Here is a 17,796-nt window from a genome sequence, read left to right as displayed (position 1 = left end):
GGCTGTAGTATATGCTAGGAAGTTCAAGTCTAGGTTGGAACGCCAGTGGCGTTCAGGTACAGTCTGCCCAGAAAATAACCCCATCTAAGTATTTAAGTGTGTGTGGGGGTTCATTTGGGGGATTAGTTACATGGGGAATAAAGAGTTGAAAAGATATGGGGCACCTGGATGGCTCAGTGGGTTTAAGCCTCTGCCTTTGGCTCAGGTCGTGATCCCGGGGTCCCGGAATCGAGCCCCACACTGGGCTCTCTGCTCGGTGGGGGGGCCTGCACCCCCCCTCCCCCTGCCTGCCTCTCTGCCTACTTGTGATCTCTCTGTCAAATTTAAAAAAAAAAAAAAAAAATATATATATATATATATATATATATAAAAGAGTTGAAAAGGTAAACAGAGGTGGTTGAAGCAATTCAGAGACTAGTGGCAGCAAGAAGCCAACAATCACACTGCCAGGCTACAGATTAGATCCAGGGGGAAATTATGGTACAGGTGCCCAGGGTCAGGGATCCCCTAACAATACAATGGGTTAACCAGTGAAGTCAGGGATGCTGTTCACCGGGGTGGGGTGGGATGGCTGGGAAGGTGACTGTTCCTATTGCTGCCTCCTGTTGGCTGAACCCTGCTGGAAACTCAGGAAGAAGAAAGCCAGGGAATGTAGTCTCTGGGGGTCCAGCACCCCCTTCTTTACAAAGCAGAACAGGAAAAGGGTGAAGAAGGGAACTGAAGCCATTGAGTCTACTACACAGGACTGGCCACTTAGCCACATCTCATCGCATCTAAGATGCCATTGATTATGGGACGCCATTATTTTATACAACCCTAAGAAAGAAAAGAGCTGCCAGTTAAACTATGACACGATGCTAAAACTTCATCCATTGCAATGTGTCTTGGTATAAGATATTAAAATGTGGGAAAATATGCATCTTAAGATCAATAAAACATGCTATTAGCTGTGTGATTTTTTTAAAGATTTTATTTATTTATTTGATAGACCGAGATCACAAGTAGGCAGAGAGGCAGGCAGAGAGAGAGGAAGGGAAGAAAGCTCCCTGCTGAGCAGAGAGCTTGATGTGGCGCTAGATCCCAGGACCCTGGAATCACAACCTGAGCTGAGGGCAGAGGCTTTAATCCACTGAGCCACCCAGGCACCCCTAGCTGTGTGATTTTAAGCACATTTCAACTTAATTCATTCCACCTTTGAGCTACAATTTTACCATCTGGAAATCGAAGACAATACCTGGGGGGGTTATTGTAAGGATCAAATCAGCTATCACTTTTAAGATGGTTATGTTTAACAAGGGTAGACACTTGTCTCTTGTTCACTGTATCCCCAGTGCCTAGCACAGTGCTTGGCGCATAATAGGAACACGAGATAATTTTGTGGAGTGAATCCCCTGGACTCTATATTCCCAAATGAGCAGGTTATCGGCACATAGTGGCAGCAAATGGAAGGTATTATTGGAACAGAAAGCTATTATTATTGGACTCAACCACGTTTGGGAATAAGATCTTCTTTCACTAAAGAGAATTGACTCTTCTATGGGGGAAAGGAGGGATTCCTCTTTTAAGAAAGATGTCAGAGTGGAGGCCACAGTCTCTGGTGGAAAAGATTGTGCCAGATGGCTTTGTGCACACGAAGTAAATCTTGAGCAGAAAATTTAAGGGTGGTGGTGGTGGTGGCGGCACAAGAAATTGGCAGGGAAGGAAGCAAAGAGGTGGAGGACAAAACAAAATACAAAAGAACGACCTCCACCAGCTACGAAGCACGTTTTGGTCGTCATTTTCCTAACCCTCAGAGATCTGCAAGCACTGTCATGTTGTTCCCATCTCACAAATGGGACTCAGGCGGAGCACGGTGAGGAAGGGATTTTTCCCGAAGGAAAACAACCAGATGGAAGCAGAGCTGAGACGCTCCCCCCCGCCCCCCGCCGCGTGTGGTTCTGTCTACCCGGCTTCTGGCTGCTGAAAGCCGGAGACCCGAGAGATTAATTCCAATTTGCAACCCATGTAAGGATAGGTAAATACGAGGAAGGCGATGAAAACAGCTGTTAGGGTGGTGAGATTATGGGCGATGAGAACAATCTAAGGAACGCTGACAGGATCCTCTCCAGAATAATTCAGCCAGTGCAGGGAGAGGTGTTGAAACCAAACGCCTTTTCCAGCTGCCATCTCCCCGCGGAGGAGTGACTTATCCAACAGGCTGGAGGTTAGTCAGGACTCCAGGATGCACCCCAGACGCGGGGCAACATTCCCCAGCTCATTAATAGGGAGTCACTGATGACTACGGCGCACGTCCCCACTGCATCCGCGCCCGCTTCCACACGCCGCACGCCGACCGCCGATTCTCTCCCGCGGTTAACGAGCACCGCCTACTGGCTGTCAGCCGTTCGGAGGCTTGGCCCCGCCCTCGAACGAGACGCGCATGCTCCTCAAATCCCCTCCGCCTCCGCCTCCAGGCTTCTCGCGACAGCCGCCCAGCGGCGGCCTGAATCTCGCGATAAAGGCTTATTGTCTCGCGGGACCGCGGCTGGCAGACGGGCTTTCAGGCGGCCCTGGCCGGGGAAGAGGAGTTGCATGTGTCGCTTCAGCTGGCGGTAGTGGCGGGAGCGGAGGCGGCGGGGGTTGTGCGACCGCCCGGGTAAAGACCCCTTGTGCCTTTCCCTCTTCCGAGAAGCTCGTAGAGAGCGTGGGGGAAGCCGAGGTGCTGCCCGGCGGAAGGGGGCCGGGCCGGGCGTCTCCACACCCCCGCCCACATGGGCCCCTCTGGTTTCCCCGGGATTGCCCCTTTGCCTCAGATCTTCCCCCAAGTCCTGGCCGCCCTTGTCGCCCCAGTGCTCTTACATTCTGCCCTTTGCTGATTCTTCTGCTCCCATTTTCTCTCTTCAGATTCTGGTCTCCCCGCCCCCTCCCACTCCCATCCCCTTCCCTGATTCCTGTGTCCCTCCCTTGGCGTTGAGCTGCCCCCACACCCTGTACCCAGGGCCCCTCTTGTCACCCACCCCTTCTTCGTAGGCTTTTCAAGCCTATTTTCCTCCAGCTGCTTTGTGGCCTTTTTTTGCTGCAGTTTGTATCCCTCCCAGATCACCCCCAGACCTTTTGTCCCGTCACTACGGATCATCCTCCCCATCCTATTATCCCGTTGCTTCCTCTTTCCACTAGTGCCCTCCCCACCCCCCCGCACTCCCACCCCAATTCTTCACGGTCTTTTTGCTGCTGTCACTTGCTTCCCTGTAGACCTGTGGAGCTGGTAGTGGTGTGCCCAGAATTGCTTGTATTTTATGAATCTTAATGCAGCTTGTATCCTTCACTTAAGAACAGAATTGAAACAGATTTAGGGGTGAGGTATTGCTAGTGCGAGGGGGTGAGGCTACATTTGAACACTGCCTGTTTGGGATCTTGGTCCAAAAGAGTGAAAATGTGTTATTTTCCTTGCTTACAGGTTTGGGAGATGGCTGCTGATATTTCTGAATCCGGTGGGCATGATTGCAAAGGAGACCCGAGGGGCAATACCAAGTTAGATGCAGACTACCCACTTCGAGTCCTTTACTGTGGAGGCAAGTGTTACAAAGCAGAAAATGGCTCTTTTTTGCTCACTTTGTTTTTATGCATTGTGATAGTAGTATCACATTTCATCCTGTTAATCCTCTTCTCATCTGTCTTTGTTATCGGGGAAATCTTCAGTTGGGGGCTGGAGGGGTGTTGGTGAAGGGGAGGCATGGGTTAACTTGTTTTTCCCCTGACGTGTATGACTTGTGTCTTGCGACTTGGCCTGGAGACGCTTACAGTCCAGTTGGAATAGAGATTTGGAAATAGATGATTTCAATCTAATGTTACTTGCTAGCCTGGCTGTTAGAGGAGGAGTTCTTGGAAGATACTGAGTCTGAAGGGATGACAAGGACTGGGTGAGGACGTGGGGAAGGGCATCCCACATGAAGTGAGCAGCTATGCAAGAAAGGGCTTGATTCACATCTGCGGAGAAGTGAGCCGCTTTGGGTTAGTATAGTGTGGATATAGGATAGGGAGGGTGTCAGTGAGGAATGGAATTTGATGAGGTTGGAACAGTGGGTCATAGGACAGTCTTGGGAAAGTTGTCTTGGTTTCATTACTAATATATCTATTAGACTGAATCCAGATTCTTTCTTTCTTAGAGTGTTTTCCCTCATTTTCTTTTCTTTTTTTAAAGATTTTATTTATTTACCAGACAGAGACACAGGGAGAGAGGGAACACAAGCACGGGGAGAGGGAGAGGGAGAAGTAGGCCTCCCGCCAAGCGGAAAGCCTGATGCGGGCCCGATCCCAGGACCCTGAGATCACGACCCGAGCTGAAGGCAGAGGCTCAACCCACTGAGCCACCCAGGCGCCCAATTCCTCATTTTCAATGCAGAAATATTTGTGAATTGGAAATGGTCCTAATTTTATTAGCATTTTGCAAAGTTTCAGAAAAATCTGAAGGTACAGGATAGCAAAGGGGGCAAGGAAATACTAATTTTTCTCAGGAAATATTTTTGACCACTTACTTGGTGCCTCACAGTGTTTCAGGTGCCAGGGACTGAGTAGTGATTGGATAAGTCAGGAAAGGTCCTTGTGTTTGGAGGCTTTCCATTTTGTAAGTATAATAGAGACATCATCAGAAGTTTACTTTACTACAGAAGGAGAGGGGATATCGCTGAGTTAAAAAATGTTGTCAACTTGATATTTGTCGGATATCTTCGAGAGTAAAAATTGTAAAATACCTCAGTGAGAATAAGGCAGGGAAACTTTTTATAGGGTTGATTGAGTTTTGTTACGATACTAGTCTGTCTTGGTCATCTTGTTTGCCTTTGGAGTCACAGACTAGTGTCTGCCTCCTGATTCCTGACTCCAGCGTTACCGGCTATGTGACCTTGGGCAAGTTTCCTAATTCAGTTAAGGATTAAAGGTGTGTTTCTTAAGGTCTGTACAGTGAAATGATGATTGTGTCCTAAGGTGATTTGGGTAAAGCTTCTGATAGAGCAACTAACACAAGAACAAAGTACAATAAGTTTTATTATTAGAGAACTATACTAGTTTAGTATGGTATATTTATCTTCATCAGATGGTAGTTAAGAGCTATTGATTTTTGTACTCTATTTAATCTAAGATTCCATGTTTTATAAGATTCACCATTATTTTATGTTGTACTAAGAAAGAAAATTGTCAAATTGACATGCCATAATTATAAAATAATCCCTATAAAAAATTTAGCATTGATGGGGTGCCTGGGTGGCTCAGTGGGCTAAACCTCTGCCTCTGGCTCAGGTCATGATCTCAGGATCCTGGGATCTAGCCCCACATTGGGCTCTCTGCTCAGCGGGGAGCCTGCTTCCCCCTCTCTCTCTGCCTACTTGTGATCTCTCTCTCTCTTTCTGTCAAATAAATAAATAAAATCTTAAAAAAAAATTTAGCATTGATGAAATATGGTATATGAAAACCTTCTTGTTAAATTGAGTATGTGACTGCTAAGGTGGCTTTTGAACAACTCCACAAAATACGCAAGCACCCCTGTGATAATTTGTGTTCACCAGAGGTCCCTAACCTTTTCAAGAAGGGTTTATTTTCATTTCCCTCCTAGTTTATATTGATGTCCCAGGCACTAAGCTGGGGACAAGGTACTTCCTTAAGGAATTTATGGTCTAGTTGTAGGAGAAGCACTCAGTATTAAATGCTAAATTAAACAGTACTGAGTGTAGCTATGAATTAGAGTTGAGGAAGAGCAGGGATCTTTGTTCAGAGGGAAGTAGGGAAATTTCCAAGGAAATGAGAAGCCTTAAATACAGGGTGGAATTTGCAAGGAAAGGTGAAGGAATTCACAAGAACAGTATGGTGGTAAGATTTAATATAGTGTCTTCAGGAGAGAGGGAAAAGAAAGGGCTGATTGTAACAGTGCTGGTTGGAGTAGAGTGAGAAACAGGTAGGTAGGATGGTGTGCTTTCTGGGGAGACATTTTGTCTTCAGGATTGTGACTTCAGACTCATTCTGAATTTGAATCCTGCCCCAGCCATTTACTTACTTGTGTGACCTCGGCCAGTTCCCTCGTCTGTTAAAGAGCCTACTTCAGGGGCGCCTGGGTGGCTCAGTGGGTTAAGTCTTTGCCTTCAGCTCAGGTCATGATCTCAGGGTCCTGGGATTGAGCCTGGCATCCGGCTCTCTGCTCAGCGGGGAGCCTGCCTCCCCTTCTCTCTCTGCCTGCCTCTCTGCCTACTTGTGATCTCTCTCTCTGTCAAATAAATAAATAAAACCTTTAAAAAAAAGAAAAGAAAAAAGAGCTTACTTCATAAGGCTGTAGGGAAGAATGAATAATACACCCAAAGGCTCCACCTTCTAACGCCATCACATTGGATTATAGGATTTCAACATAGTAATTTTGAGGGGACACAAACATTCAGACCGTAGCAGAAAGTTTCATGGCCGATGATGACTTGTTCTTCATGTTGCATCACATCAGCAAGTACATAATGTCAGGGAATTGCACTATGAGTGATGCCAAGCTTGATGGTAACTGCTCAATCGGCATGTCGAAAAGGAGTGGTTTACAGGAAAGGAAATTAACTTTACTTTATTATTTATTTATTTACTAAAGATTGTATTTATTAGAGAGATAGAGATAGAGCACACAAGCAGGGGGAACAGCAGCAGAGGGAAAGGAGAAGTAGGCTTCTCGCCAAGCAGCAAGCCTGATAAGGGACTTGATCCCAAGACCCTGAGATCATGACCGGAGCCAAAGGCAGACACTTAACCGATTGAGCCACCTAGGTGTCCCAGGAATTGGACTTTAAAAGCAAGTAACAGGAGTGCCTGTGTAGCTCAGTCCTTAAGCGTCTTTCTTCGGCTCCAGTCATGATCCCAGGGTCTTGGGATGGAGCCCTACATCGGGCCTGCTTCTCCCTCTCCTACTCCCCCTGCCTGTGTTCCCTCTCTTACTATGTCTCTGTCAAATAAATAAATAAAACCTTTAAAAAAAAAAAAAAAAAACCAAGTAACAGTGAACTGTCCAAATGTTTTCATTGTATTAGAATTTTGTTGAACTGAATATTCTTTGAAGTGGTGTACAAAGTTTTATAGCTTTAGTATTTGCTATAATGGTATTTAACCTATAATTTTATCCTGAAAGTGTGGCTGAATATCTGTACCTACTGGTATTTGAACTTGAACTGTGAGGATTATAGAGCTGTGGTTAACCAGGGAGAGCTTTGGTGGAAAGATCTCTACGCTTGAAATAAAAAGGTGCTACCTGAATCTTTATAGCAGCAATGTCCACAATAGCCAAAGTACAGAAGGAACCTAGATGTCCATCAACAGATGAATGGATAAAGAAGATGTGGGGGGGGGGGGTGTGCGTGCGCGCGCGTGCACACACACACAGACAATGGAATACTATGCAGCTATCAAAAGAAAGGAAATCTTGCCATTTGCAACGACATGGGTGGAGCTAGAGGGTATTATGCTAAGCAAAATAAGTCAATCAGAGAAGGACAATTACCATATGATCTCTCTGATATGAGGAATTTGAGAGGCAGGGCTGGGGGCCATGGTGGGGAGGGAGGGAAAAAATGAAACAAGATGGGATTGGGAGGGAGAGAAACCATAAGAGACTTTTATCTCTCAAAACAAACTGAGGGTTGCTGGGGGCTGGGAGGAGGGATAGGGTGGCGGGGTTATGGATAGCAGGGAGGGTATGTGCTATGGTGAGTGCTGTGAAATGTGTAAGACTGATGATTCACAGACCTGTACCCTTGGGGCAAATAATACGTCATATGTTAATAGTAAAAAATTAAATAAATAAATAGAAAACAACAACAACAAGAAATAAAAAGGTGCTAAATTTCTTCTGCCACGTACCTACCACCTTAGTCCTTGGCTGAACTATTGAACCTTTTTTAGAGCTTCAACTGTAAAAAACGTGATGGTGGGATGAGGAGGAGGCATACCACAGTCACGTGGCTGGCACACAGCTACACTGTCTGTGTGTGTCATGTAATCTGATTTCATGGTTAAGGGCTTCAGAAACTGACCAGGGTTCAAATCCTGTTCTACTAACCAAATGCAGCAGGTTACTTACCTATTGGTAATGTTGATGTGATTCTTACTTACAGGGTGGTGGTGGTGACACATAATAATGCATGTAACGATAATTGCTGTGATGAGTAATGGTGTACCAGCCCTCTTCTCCGTCACAAATCTCAGGATATTGGGCACACTGAGCTATTCAGTTCTTCACCTTAAAAATAAAAACAAAATGGTTGACCCAGTAACAATTCTGTTTAGAATTGGGAAACCTTTTGAGTTCTTCTAGTTCTTAGCCCATGTAGTCTATACAAGGACAGGATTGGAGCCACGTTCCCTCTAGCTTTACAGTTGTCTTATCTTATGTAGCACAATATGAAAAAGAAAAGGAAATGTATATTGCAAAGAAATGGTAGCAAAAGTGCTACTGAAGTCTATGAATGTGTTAGTATGAATAAAAACTGGTGGCTGTTTTGGTAAAACTATGGAAGGAAATAACCATTTCCTTTCAAGCTTTGTTGTGTTGGGAATTATTCTCAGCTTAACTTCAGACCCATTGAAGTGATTATGGTAAAACCTTAAGATATGCAGGATAGTATAGTTTGGTGTCCCACCAACTGAGGGTTATGGTCTTCTTTAGATTAAAAACAAACAAAAAATAGAATTATCTCTATGAACCATGTGGCTTTTACCTCCCCCCCAAAAAAAAAGATGGGTGGTGTTTGAAAAGTGATACAGGATTATAGGAAAAAATAGAAATGAAGCATTTTGTCAAATTTAAAAGTTGGGATGAACCATGTGTGTTTATATATTAAAATTTTCTAATCTTTTTTCTCTCCATTTCCCCAGTCTGTTCATTACCAACAGAGGTAAGTCCTTTAAAAGTTCTTTTCTTTTTTTACCTTCTGCATTTGAGGTCATTGCTTTTTAGAGCTAGCCTGAGAACTTTATTTTTCATGTTCTGTCATTTGATAGTTGAGTTTCAACTTTTTATAGAGAACTTTGGGTTAGAATAATTTTATGGTCTTACACATTGTTTTCTTTAGTCTTTGTATCATATGTGTACATCTTTTGTACTTGGCTGTACAGTTTGGACTTTTCCTTGGAACTTAGGAATAGTTACCTAAGAAAACGATTAGAGTTAAAGCCAAAATCTAATGTCTAAGCAGAGGAAAGTATAAGTTAAAATTATGTATAAGATTTTCTGTAAATAAGCTTCTGAGTCAGGATCTGTGGGCAAGTCACAAAAATAGTGAGACACCTGAGTGTCCAAAGCAAGAAGTGAACATGCTCGTTTTTTTTCTGTTTGCTCCTTTTTCTAATGGCCCTTCTGTTTTGATTACTACAGTGAGGAGCTGCTTAATCCTTTTTAAAATCCTAATTTCTTATGGGGCATTTCCTGGTGGAATACAGAATTCCTGTGGATAAAGTGTAGGGTGGGAGTAGTTGGTTTTATCATTCTTAATATAGCAAATAATAGGGAATGAATTAAGATGTACTGGTTGATTGAAAATGTTCTGTTGTGACTCAATTTGTTCTCCCTGCCCCCACTCCCCCAGTACTGTGAATATATGCCCGATGTTGCTAAATGTCGACAGTGGTTAGAGAAGAATTTTCCAAATGAGTTTGCAAAACTTACTGTAGGTATGAACATTTTTTTCTTTCATCTGAATGTTTGTATATATGAAACAAATGCACATAAGGCATTATTTTAAAGATATGAAAGTGCTTTTTTAGTAGCAGTAAATAGTATATTACAGAATTGTATTTATACCAATTAGCTTCAAAACAATTTTTCGTTCTCGGGTTAAAATTCCTTGTATAGAGTCATACACTGCTTCATGTGTCTTAACCTCTCTGATACAGTTTAAAATAACTTCTTAGGAGAAGTTTAGAAGAAGGTTTAGGAGCAAATGTGTTTTCACTCATTAATTTAACAAATTACTCCTTGTGAGCATACTATATGTATACTTTGTTTTAGATGCTGGGGATAAAGCAGTAAACAAAAGATCTGCTCTTTGGAAATTATATCAGAAAGGGGAGACTAAGTAAAATAAATAAGTATGTTAAATAGTGATCAGCAGGGAATGGGGAGATAAGACTTACTAGGGAAAGAATTTGAAATTTTAGGTAGTGGCAGGAAAGATTTTGCTGAAAAGACTGCATTTGAACAAAGACCTAAAGAAGTGAGGGAGTGAGTCATTTGGCTATCTGGACGAATATTCCAGGTGTGGAGCAAGTGCAGAGGCCCTAAGGTAAAAGGTTACCTGTCATTCGGGAAACACCAAGGAAGCCTTTGTGTCTGGAGCTTATCAAGGGGGTGGGGAAGGGTCAGAGATGAAGTCAGAGAGCTAATGGAGGACCACACCTTAAAGGCCTAGTCTTGGCTTTTACTCAGAATGAGATGTGGAACTATCAGAGAGATTTGAACAGAAGAGCAATAAGGTCCGACTTTTGTTTCAACAGCATCTCTTTTGGCTACTGTGCTAAAGAATAGACTGAAGAGGGCACAGGCAATATAGGGAGAGCGGATTAGAGGCTGCGGCCATAATCACGTCAGGAGACCACAGTGACCTGCTAGAATGGTAGCAGTGGAGGCGGGGAATGTAGGCAGATTTTCCATGTGTTTGTTTGTTTTTTTTTTCCCAAAGATTTTATTTATTTATTTGATAGAGATCACAAGTAGGCAGAGAGAGAGGGAGAAGCAGACTCCCTGCTGAGCAGAAAGCCCGATTCGGGGTTTGATCCCAGGAGTCTGGGATCATGATTGAGCCGAAGGCAGAGGCTTTAACCCACTGAGCCACCCAGGCGCCCATCTTGATGTGTTTTGAAGGTAGAGCAGATGAGAGGCTGCGGCCATAATCACATCAGGAGACCTGATGACCTGCTAGAGTGGTAGCAGTGGAGGCGGGGAATGTAGGCAGATTCTCGATGTGTTTTGAAGGTAGAGCTGACAGGACTTTCTGATGTACTGCATGTGGGATGTGAGAAAAGGAGGCATCTAGGGTTTTGGCAACTAGAAGAATGGAGTTGCTGTTGCCAGAGGAAAGGAAGACTGCAGAGAACAGATTTCTTCATTTTGTTAAAACTGTTGGCTTCTCTTAAAGATGGGTGGAAATGAAGGCAGAAGCAGGAAGAAGGGAGAGCCTGGGCTCGAAACAGGCCTATCAGATGACCCTGATGTTATTCCACTATTTTGCTGCTTTGTCAGATTGTTTCTAAGAGGCACAATCCCTGAAACTTCATAGAAGGTCTTTTTGGATAGTAGCTACAGTCATTTCTGTGGTTGGATAAGAACCCTAAAGTTGGGTGTTATAGTCTGTGAGGTCACGGTCAGCCCAGGCATGACCTGCCTGTGACCTGCCTAGGATTTGATAAGACCCGAGGAAGGAGTCTTCTTAGGCCCAGACTTCTGTTACCTAGGTTAGGTTAGTACGTTTAGATGTAAACATGCCTGCAGAGTCTGAGTGTTTTGTGCTCCTTTTTTGTGCTGAAAGGATCTAATCTTCATATATCATCATGCACTTAATCATAATGACCAGAATTAGACTAGATAGGAATTTAGCAATGTAATCATTTGCTTTAGAAACAGCATGCTCAGTTGTTGGCAAGATGCCTTATTTGTGTATGAAGTTGCTCAAAGGTGATTTTTTTTAAGGTTATTTTGAAGTAATGTTAATGCTTTTGGATTTCATTGTTAACATCTAGAAAATTCACCGAAACAAGAAGCTGGAATTACAGAGGGTCAAGGCACAGCAGGGGAAGAGGAAGAGAAGAAAAAGCAGAAGAGAGGTAAGGCCTAAATCCGCGACTTCATTTATATAAACACACCTTCTCTCTGTCAGAGGAAATACATAATGAGGACAGTCCCAGAGCCAGTAATGTCTCCCTGCTGCTGTAGTTCCATATGTGTACCCTGCAGAGCCGCACAGAGTCATATGATTTGGGCTTTTACAGTAAATTGGATCTAAGAAAACACACTTTATTTGCTGTGTTCATATGCAAAAAGCAACCAGCCATCTTGTTGATGACATGAAAACTTTGTTACCTTATTAAATACCTGTGTATTCTATTTAGTTAGAGTTGAAGACATGGATAAAAGATATTCTCTCAAGTTGTCAGCTCGGTTAATTTTTTTTTTTTTTTTTTTTTTTTAATACCTCTCTACCTGCTGCTAAAATGAATTCCTATACTCTGGATCCTGTCCCTGCCTGTTCCTTCTGCCTTAATTATTCTCCCCTATGACTAAAATTAGCTTATAAATAAGGACTGTGCATCTTTCAAGAATTTTTCTTGAAAAAATTCTTGAGCCCATTCTTTACCTTATCCCTTGCCCTGCCCTTCTTAGCCAGACTTTTGTAGGAAGACTAGAGACTCACTGTCCTTGCTCTTCTGTCCTTCATTGTTCTGCCTCATTCCACCCTAAGCTGACTGTCACACCACTGAAATTCCTCTCGTGGGGGTCATCAGTGGCTCAGTAATTGCCAAGCAATAAGAACATCTGAGCACGCCCTTTGAAGTGCCATATACTTCCTTAGTTTTTGCAACAGACTTTCTTCATCCTCCCTGTCGCTCACTCCTCTTTGGTCTTCCGTGCAGGCTTCTCTTCTCCCTTCTGTCCCTAAGAAGTTGTATTTTCCAGGATCCTGTGCTCGGCCCTCTTAACCTCCTCGTTCTGTAGTTTTTTCCCTGAATGATTCTTTCACATCCCTAACTTCTGACACCACTCTACATGCTTGAAATTCCTAGATCTGTACCTCTAGTCCTGGCCTTATCTCTAGACTCTGCCAGTGTGTGTGGTCCCACAGGCACCTCAGACGCAGTATTTCCAAGAAAACCAAACTTACTAAGTCCCAAATCTATGTTTTTTGGTTATTGACAGCATACTTTATCCATTCATCTGAGCCAGAAGCTGACACTTGCCAAGAGTTCTCTTTCTTTGCTCCTTTTTTTTTTTTCTTTTTTAAAGATTTTGTTTGTCAGAGAGAGAGAGATTACAAGCAGGGGGAGTGTCAGGCAGAGGGAGAAGCAGGCTCCCTGCTGAGCAAGGAGCGTGATTCGGGACTAGATCCTCAGACCCTGGGATCAGGACCTGAGCCGAAGGCAGCTGCTTAACTGACTGAACCACCCAGACCTCCCTTCTTTGGTCCTCTTAATCAGTTTTTTTTTTTTTTTATAGTCATCTTCCTTAATTTATTGAGTATTAATTCCTTTCAGTGAGTTGTAAATTCTGTTATTCTTCTCCTTAATCTGTCCTGTGCCTGGTCGATATTACCTTTACCACTGCTTTGTTAGATTTTGATTAATTTCCACCTAAACTAATATAGGATCCTGCAGTAGCTCTCTGCTGGCCTTAATCCTTAAAGGCTCACCCTAGATGCTATAGAGTGATCTCCTAAAACCTAAATCTTTTTTTTTTTTTTTTCCCAACTCCTTCATTCATTCAGTGGCTTTTCTTCTGCCTCAATATAAAATCAAACAACAAAGCTTGTCTTGCTGGTTCTTTGACTGGTAGGTAATTATTTACTTTTCTGGCTTTATCTCCTAACATATCCATAAGCATCCTTCATCGAGACAATTGTAGTTCTCAAATATAATGCCTTCTCTTATTTCTGTACTATTTTCTTCTCCTGGGATAGCCTTTCTTACTGTATCTCTCCAGTCCTTCTATAAGAACTTAGATGCCATTTCTTCTGGGAAAGCTTTTCTGTTCTCCAGAAGCTGAATAAGCCATTCTTCTGCAAAGCCATGGTGGTGTGCAGTATTCATGGTTCCTGTTGAAGTATATACCAGTTGTAGTAATTATTAAACTTTTTTTGTCTCTTTCATTAGACTGAGAGTCCCTGGAGGGCAGGGACTATGTTTTCTTCTGTTCATCTTTGTGTCCTCAGCCCTTGGTGCAGTGCTTGGTACATATCACTTAATAAATATTTATTGAACAAATACTCACGCATATGTTTATTAGTTTTGTGTTAGAAGAAGAAACTTTAGAAATTAATATTTGGTATTTTTGGAAAATTAGTAAGCTTAAGACGGTATTCTTTATGACCAAAACAATTGATGCGGAACTCTTTTTTTAATAAATAAAGGTGGAAGGGGTCAAATAAAGCAAAAAAAGAAGACTGTACCACAAAAAGTTACGATAGCCAAAATTCCTAGAGCAAAGAAGAAATATGTAACAAGAGTATGTGGCCTTGCAACTTTCGGTGAGTTCAAGTTTAAGTATGTTTAAAATGTGTGAACTATAGTCTCTGTTGCTCTCTGCCTCCCTCTCTCCCTCTCTCTGTCTCTGTCTTGGTCTTTCTGTCTCTTTTTAATCTGGCATCATGAAAATTTTACAGGTCTATTTTTTGCTAAGAAGACACAAAATGAGATTTTGCATGTCTAAGTATAGCTTCAAAATCAGATTTTGAAGAAATTTAAAAATGTTTAGCAAAGGGAACTAGTTAAACTTTTTCCTTTACAGAAGACCTGCTTGAGCATATTTTATGTGGAATGAGGAGTGTTAGGTAGGATTCCTTTTGAAGCCTATCAGTCCTGCTCCTCTGTCCCTGCAGGCTAGATGGCAAAAGGCTGCAGAATGGCTTGTGCCCTCTGAGAACAGTAGCAGAGGGTGAGGGAATGTGGATATCAGCAGAATGTCCTGCTTCAGAGCTCCTTCTGGAGGCCTTGAATGAACAGTGAAATTGTAAACCAAGGTCCCTTCCTGTGACAACACAGTTGAAAAACAGTCATTAGGTAATAGATTTGTTTCCCTGCTCTAACTATTGCTCTTGTAAAAAGGGATAAACAGAAGAACTGCATTGTACTTGGAAATGTATATGTTAATGCCTGGAATTAATGTGTTCCTGGATTTATTTTGGTCTTACTATATGAGTTAAGAATGGTATGAATAATGTCTGTGTGTGTGTGTGTGTGAGAGAGAGAGAGAGAGAATGCATCTTTTATTTTAAATTTTACTTCAATTAATTAACATATAGTGTATTATTAGTTTCAGAGATAGAGTTCAGTGATTCATCAGTTGCATATAACAGTCAGTGCTCATTACGTCATGTCCCCTCCTTAATGCCCATCATACCCGGTTACTCCATCCCCCCCAAATAATACTATTTTTATATACCGAAGCTTTATTTGACGTTGAAAATACAAGTTGAATGGTTAAGAAGACCACTGCCTGTGGTAGTTTGTAATTACCATGAGAGGAATATAAACCTGTTAAGGCATTCTGTTTTATGAAATTAAGATACAGATTAAATTTTAAAATGGGGGGCGCCTGGGTGGCTCAGTTGGTTAAGTGTGTATGCCTTCGGCTCAGGTCATGATCCGAGGATCCTGGGATGGAGCCTCACATCGGGCTCCCTGCTCCATGGAGAGCCTGCTTCCCCCTCTCCCTCTGCCTGCCGCTCTGCTTACTTGTGCTCTTCTATCTCTCTGTCAAATAAATAAATAAAATCTTTAAAATTTCAAACTTGAAAAATACTTTTGATATATAATTCTAATTATAAACTTGTTTATTTTTTTAAAATAACAGAAATTGATCTTAAAGAAGCACAAAGATTTTTTGCTCAGAAATTCTCCTGTGGTGCCTCAGTAACAGGAGAGGATGAAATCATCATTCAGGGAGACTTTACAGATGACATAATTGATGTCATTCAGGAAAAATGGCCAGAGGTGAGTAGGTAGAACATGTGCACCTGTGGATATAAGTTTTTAAAGCAAGTTGCTTATCTGATACCACAGTTCATGAGATGTAATTATTTGTGTTTTATAGGTGGATGATGATAGCATTGAAGATCTTGGAGAAGTAAAGAAGTGATTTTTGAAAATTTGTCTCTATTTAATGATCTGAACTGAGAGTTGATATGGCCAAAGGGAGAGAGGCCTTTTAAAAATATATATATTTATCCTACAGTAAAACTGTAGATTACCCTCACCCTTGGCATTTTCACTGTTCTGTATAAGGCTGCTTCTTTTTTTTATTGCCAAAGTCTAATAAACAGGGGAGACTGTCATGCTAATGCATGAAATAGAATTTAGTCAAATAAAAATTTTTGGTCATTTGGTACTGACTTTTCTCTTTCTGTTATTAACTTTTTATTTTTGGAAAAACACTAGATTTTTTTGTGCAAAACTTTTCTGTTTATTATCTTAAAGTAATCATGATTTAGTGAAATCATGATTTAAAGCTGAGTAATATTTTGAAGAATTTGAATTTTGGCTTCATCACCATTAATAATTGTCTCCTTGCTTCTTTGGTGTGATAGTTTTGAGATGCTTGGGCATCTGATAGATTTGTGGTTGAATTTGCTTCATTGTTAGCAACCAAGTCCACTTTGTGGTCACATTAACTTAATGTTGGTAGGACTTGTTCACACTCTTCTGGAGATTATTTGGTAAAGTATATCAAAGCCTTAAAACCATCTGCAGTCTGACCCAGTAAGCCACTTAGCTGACATTATCCTAAAGATAGAATCATTCTTGCTTAAAACTGTGGGTGAGGGTGGTCATCGCAATGTTCCTCATAAATACAAAAAAATTGCAACTGATACAAATGAACAATTGGGAAATGGTTAAAGAATGATGGTGCACCATATGATAAAATATTATGCATATATTTTTAATATTTTCCAGAAATATTTGGGAAACCTGTTTGGTGATTTTAAGTGGGGAGGGGCAGACCCCAAATTCATTTTATACGTTACTATTACTGTTGTTTTGAGTGGAAGGTCATTCAGAGATGCTGCCGAGTTCTTGCTCTGGCTATCAATTCTGGGAGTGAAATCCTGTAGCCAGTTGAAAAGAATATACACCGATACTCAATATATATATGAAATCTGGGAAATAGCAATTGAAATGAGTCTTCCTCAGAAGAGAAACAGTGACAGTGAGTTTTAATGAATGCACTGAGTGAATTTAAACTTTGTTTTTATAAAGGTTTTAAGTTAGGCTCTGCAAATTTAAAAGAAAACCCCTGGTATTTTAAATCGCTAAAGACACCTTTAAGAAATTCAGAACCCATTGTTTATTGCCATGCAAATTACAACCTCGAATGAATGTTTTTTTTTAAATAATTAAAATCTAAGGAAAAAATGTGTAATAAAGATGCAAATTAAGAAAACGAAATTCTGCATTAACTGTGAATTTTACTAAATAGTAGGAGTATCTGATGAAGCAAATTTATCCATTTGGTATGTGTTGTGTATGTATTCTGTTGGTGCTGGAAGATGTCTGTGCCTGTATCAACCATGTGACTTCGTGTAAAGATTCTCAATGTTCACAGTTCTTGGCAAATGCAGTTTTAATCCATATAAAGCCAGCAGTGGATGTTACTGCAGGATAATGGAGGATTAAAATTGTCCTTGTGTATAACGTGTGAATCTTTTTCTTCGACCTGAAATTTAAAATGGAGCATTAGTTTAATCCCTAATGAAAATGTGCTAAATTCAAGGATTGACTTTAATTCATACATTCCCTTTTTATGTATGTATTACGTAAATGTTTTTGCAGTCTAGTATTTTTAGCAAAAAGAGTATAAACCTTTAAAACAGCCTTATGTCATAGTTGTAAGCGATTTGCCGCAGTTAAGCTGGCAATTTAAATGCAAACCCAGCTTTGATATGCAGTATTTTCTCTTAAAAAAAGTAGATACAGATAAGTGATTTTACATTCCATTTTAGTTACTATATAGAAGCCTCAGTAAATCAGCTGTTGCTTAAGATAAAATACATGAGGGGCGCCTGGGTGGCTCAGTGGGGTAAGCCTCTGCCTCTGGCTCAG

At 41.5% G+C, this 17,796-nt stretch overlaps 1 protein-coding gene across 2 annotated transcripts; it reads left to right on the top strand.

Annotated features, from left to right (window-relative positions):
- The first annotated feature begins 2,527 nt into the window (after positions 1-2,527).
- LOC111156523 (density regulated re-initiation and release factor) lies at positions 2,528-16,084 on the top strand. Of its 2 annotated transcripts, none has more exons than XM_022517475.1 (8): positions 2,528-2,635; positions 3,437-3,551; positions 8,869-8,888; positions 9,579-9,663; positions 11,728-11,811; positions 14,109-14,225; positions 15,551-15,690; positions 15,791-16,084. In XM_022517475.1, exons 2-8 carry the CDS (start codon positions 3,446-3,448, stop codon positions 15,833-15,835), a joined length of 597 nt encoding a protein of 198 aa, XP_022373183.1. In that variant the 5' UTR covers positions 2,528-2,635; positions 3,437-3,445; the 3' UTR covers positions 15,836-16,084. The 2 variants fall into 2 exon arrangements, with proteins under 2 accessions (XP_022373183.1, XP_022373184.1); XM_022517476.1 differs by having other exon boundaries at positions 2,529-2,591.
- The last annotated feature ends 1,712 nt before the right edge of the window (positions 16,085-17,796 follow it).

Source organism: Enhydra lutris, unplaced genomic scaffold (assembly GCF_002288905.1).
Source record: "Enhydra lutris kenyoni isolate GAN:26980312 unplaced genomic scaffold, ASM228890v2 scaffoldscaffold46, whole genome shotgun sequence".
Taxonomy (NCBI): domain Eukaryota; kingdom Metazoa; phylum Chordata; class Mammalia; order Carnivora; family Mustelidae; genus Enhydra; species Enhydra lutris.
The sequence above is the reverse complement of the archived record's forward strand: the minus strand, read 5'-3'. Positions and strand labels throughout refer to the sequence as shown.

Bases quoted from the DNA above. Each gene is read 5' to 3' on its own strand.
- LOC111156523 (XM_022517475.1), top strand. From the start codon at position 3,446: ATGGCTGCTGATATTTCTGAATCCGGTGGGCATGATTGCAAAGGAGAC. The intron at 3,552-8,868 runs GCAAGTGTTACA...CCATTTCCCCAG, and splicing joins TCGAGTCCTTTACTGTGGAG to TCTGTTCATTACCAACAGAG. The intron at 15,691-15,790 runs GTGAGTAGGTAG...TGTGTTTTATAG, and splicing joins TTCAGGAAAAATGGCCAGAG to GTGGATGATGATAGCATTGA.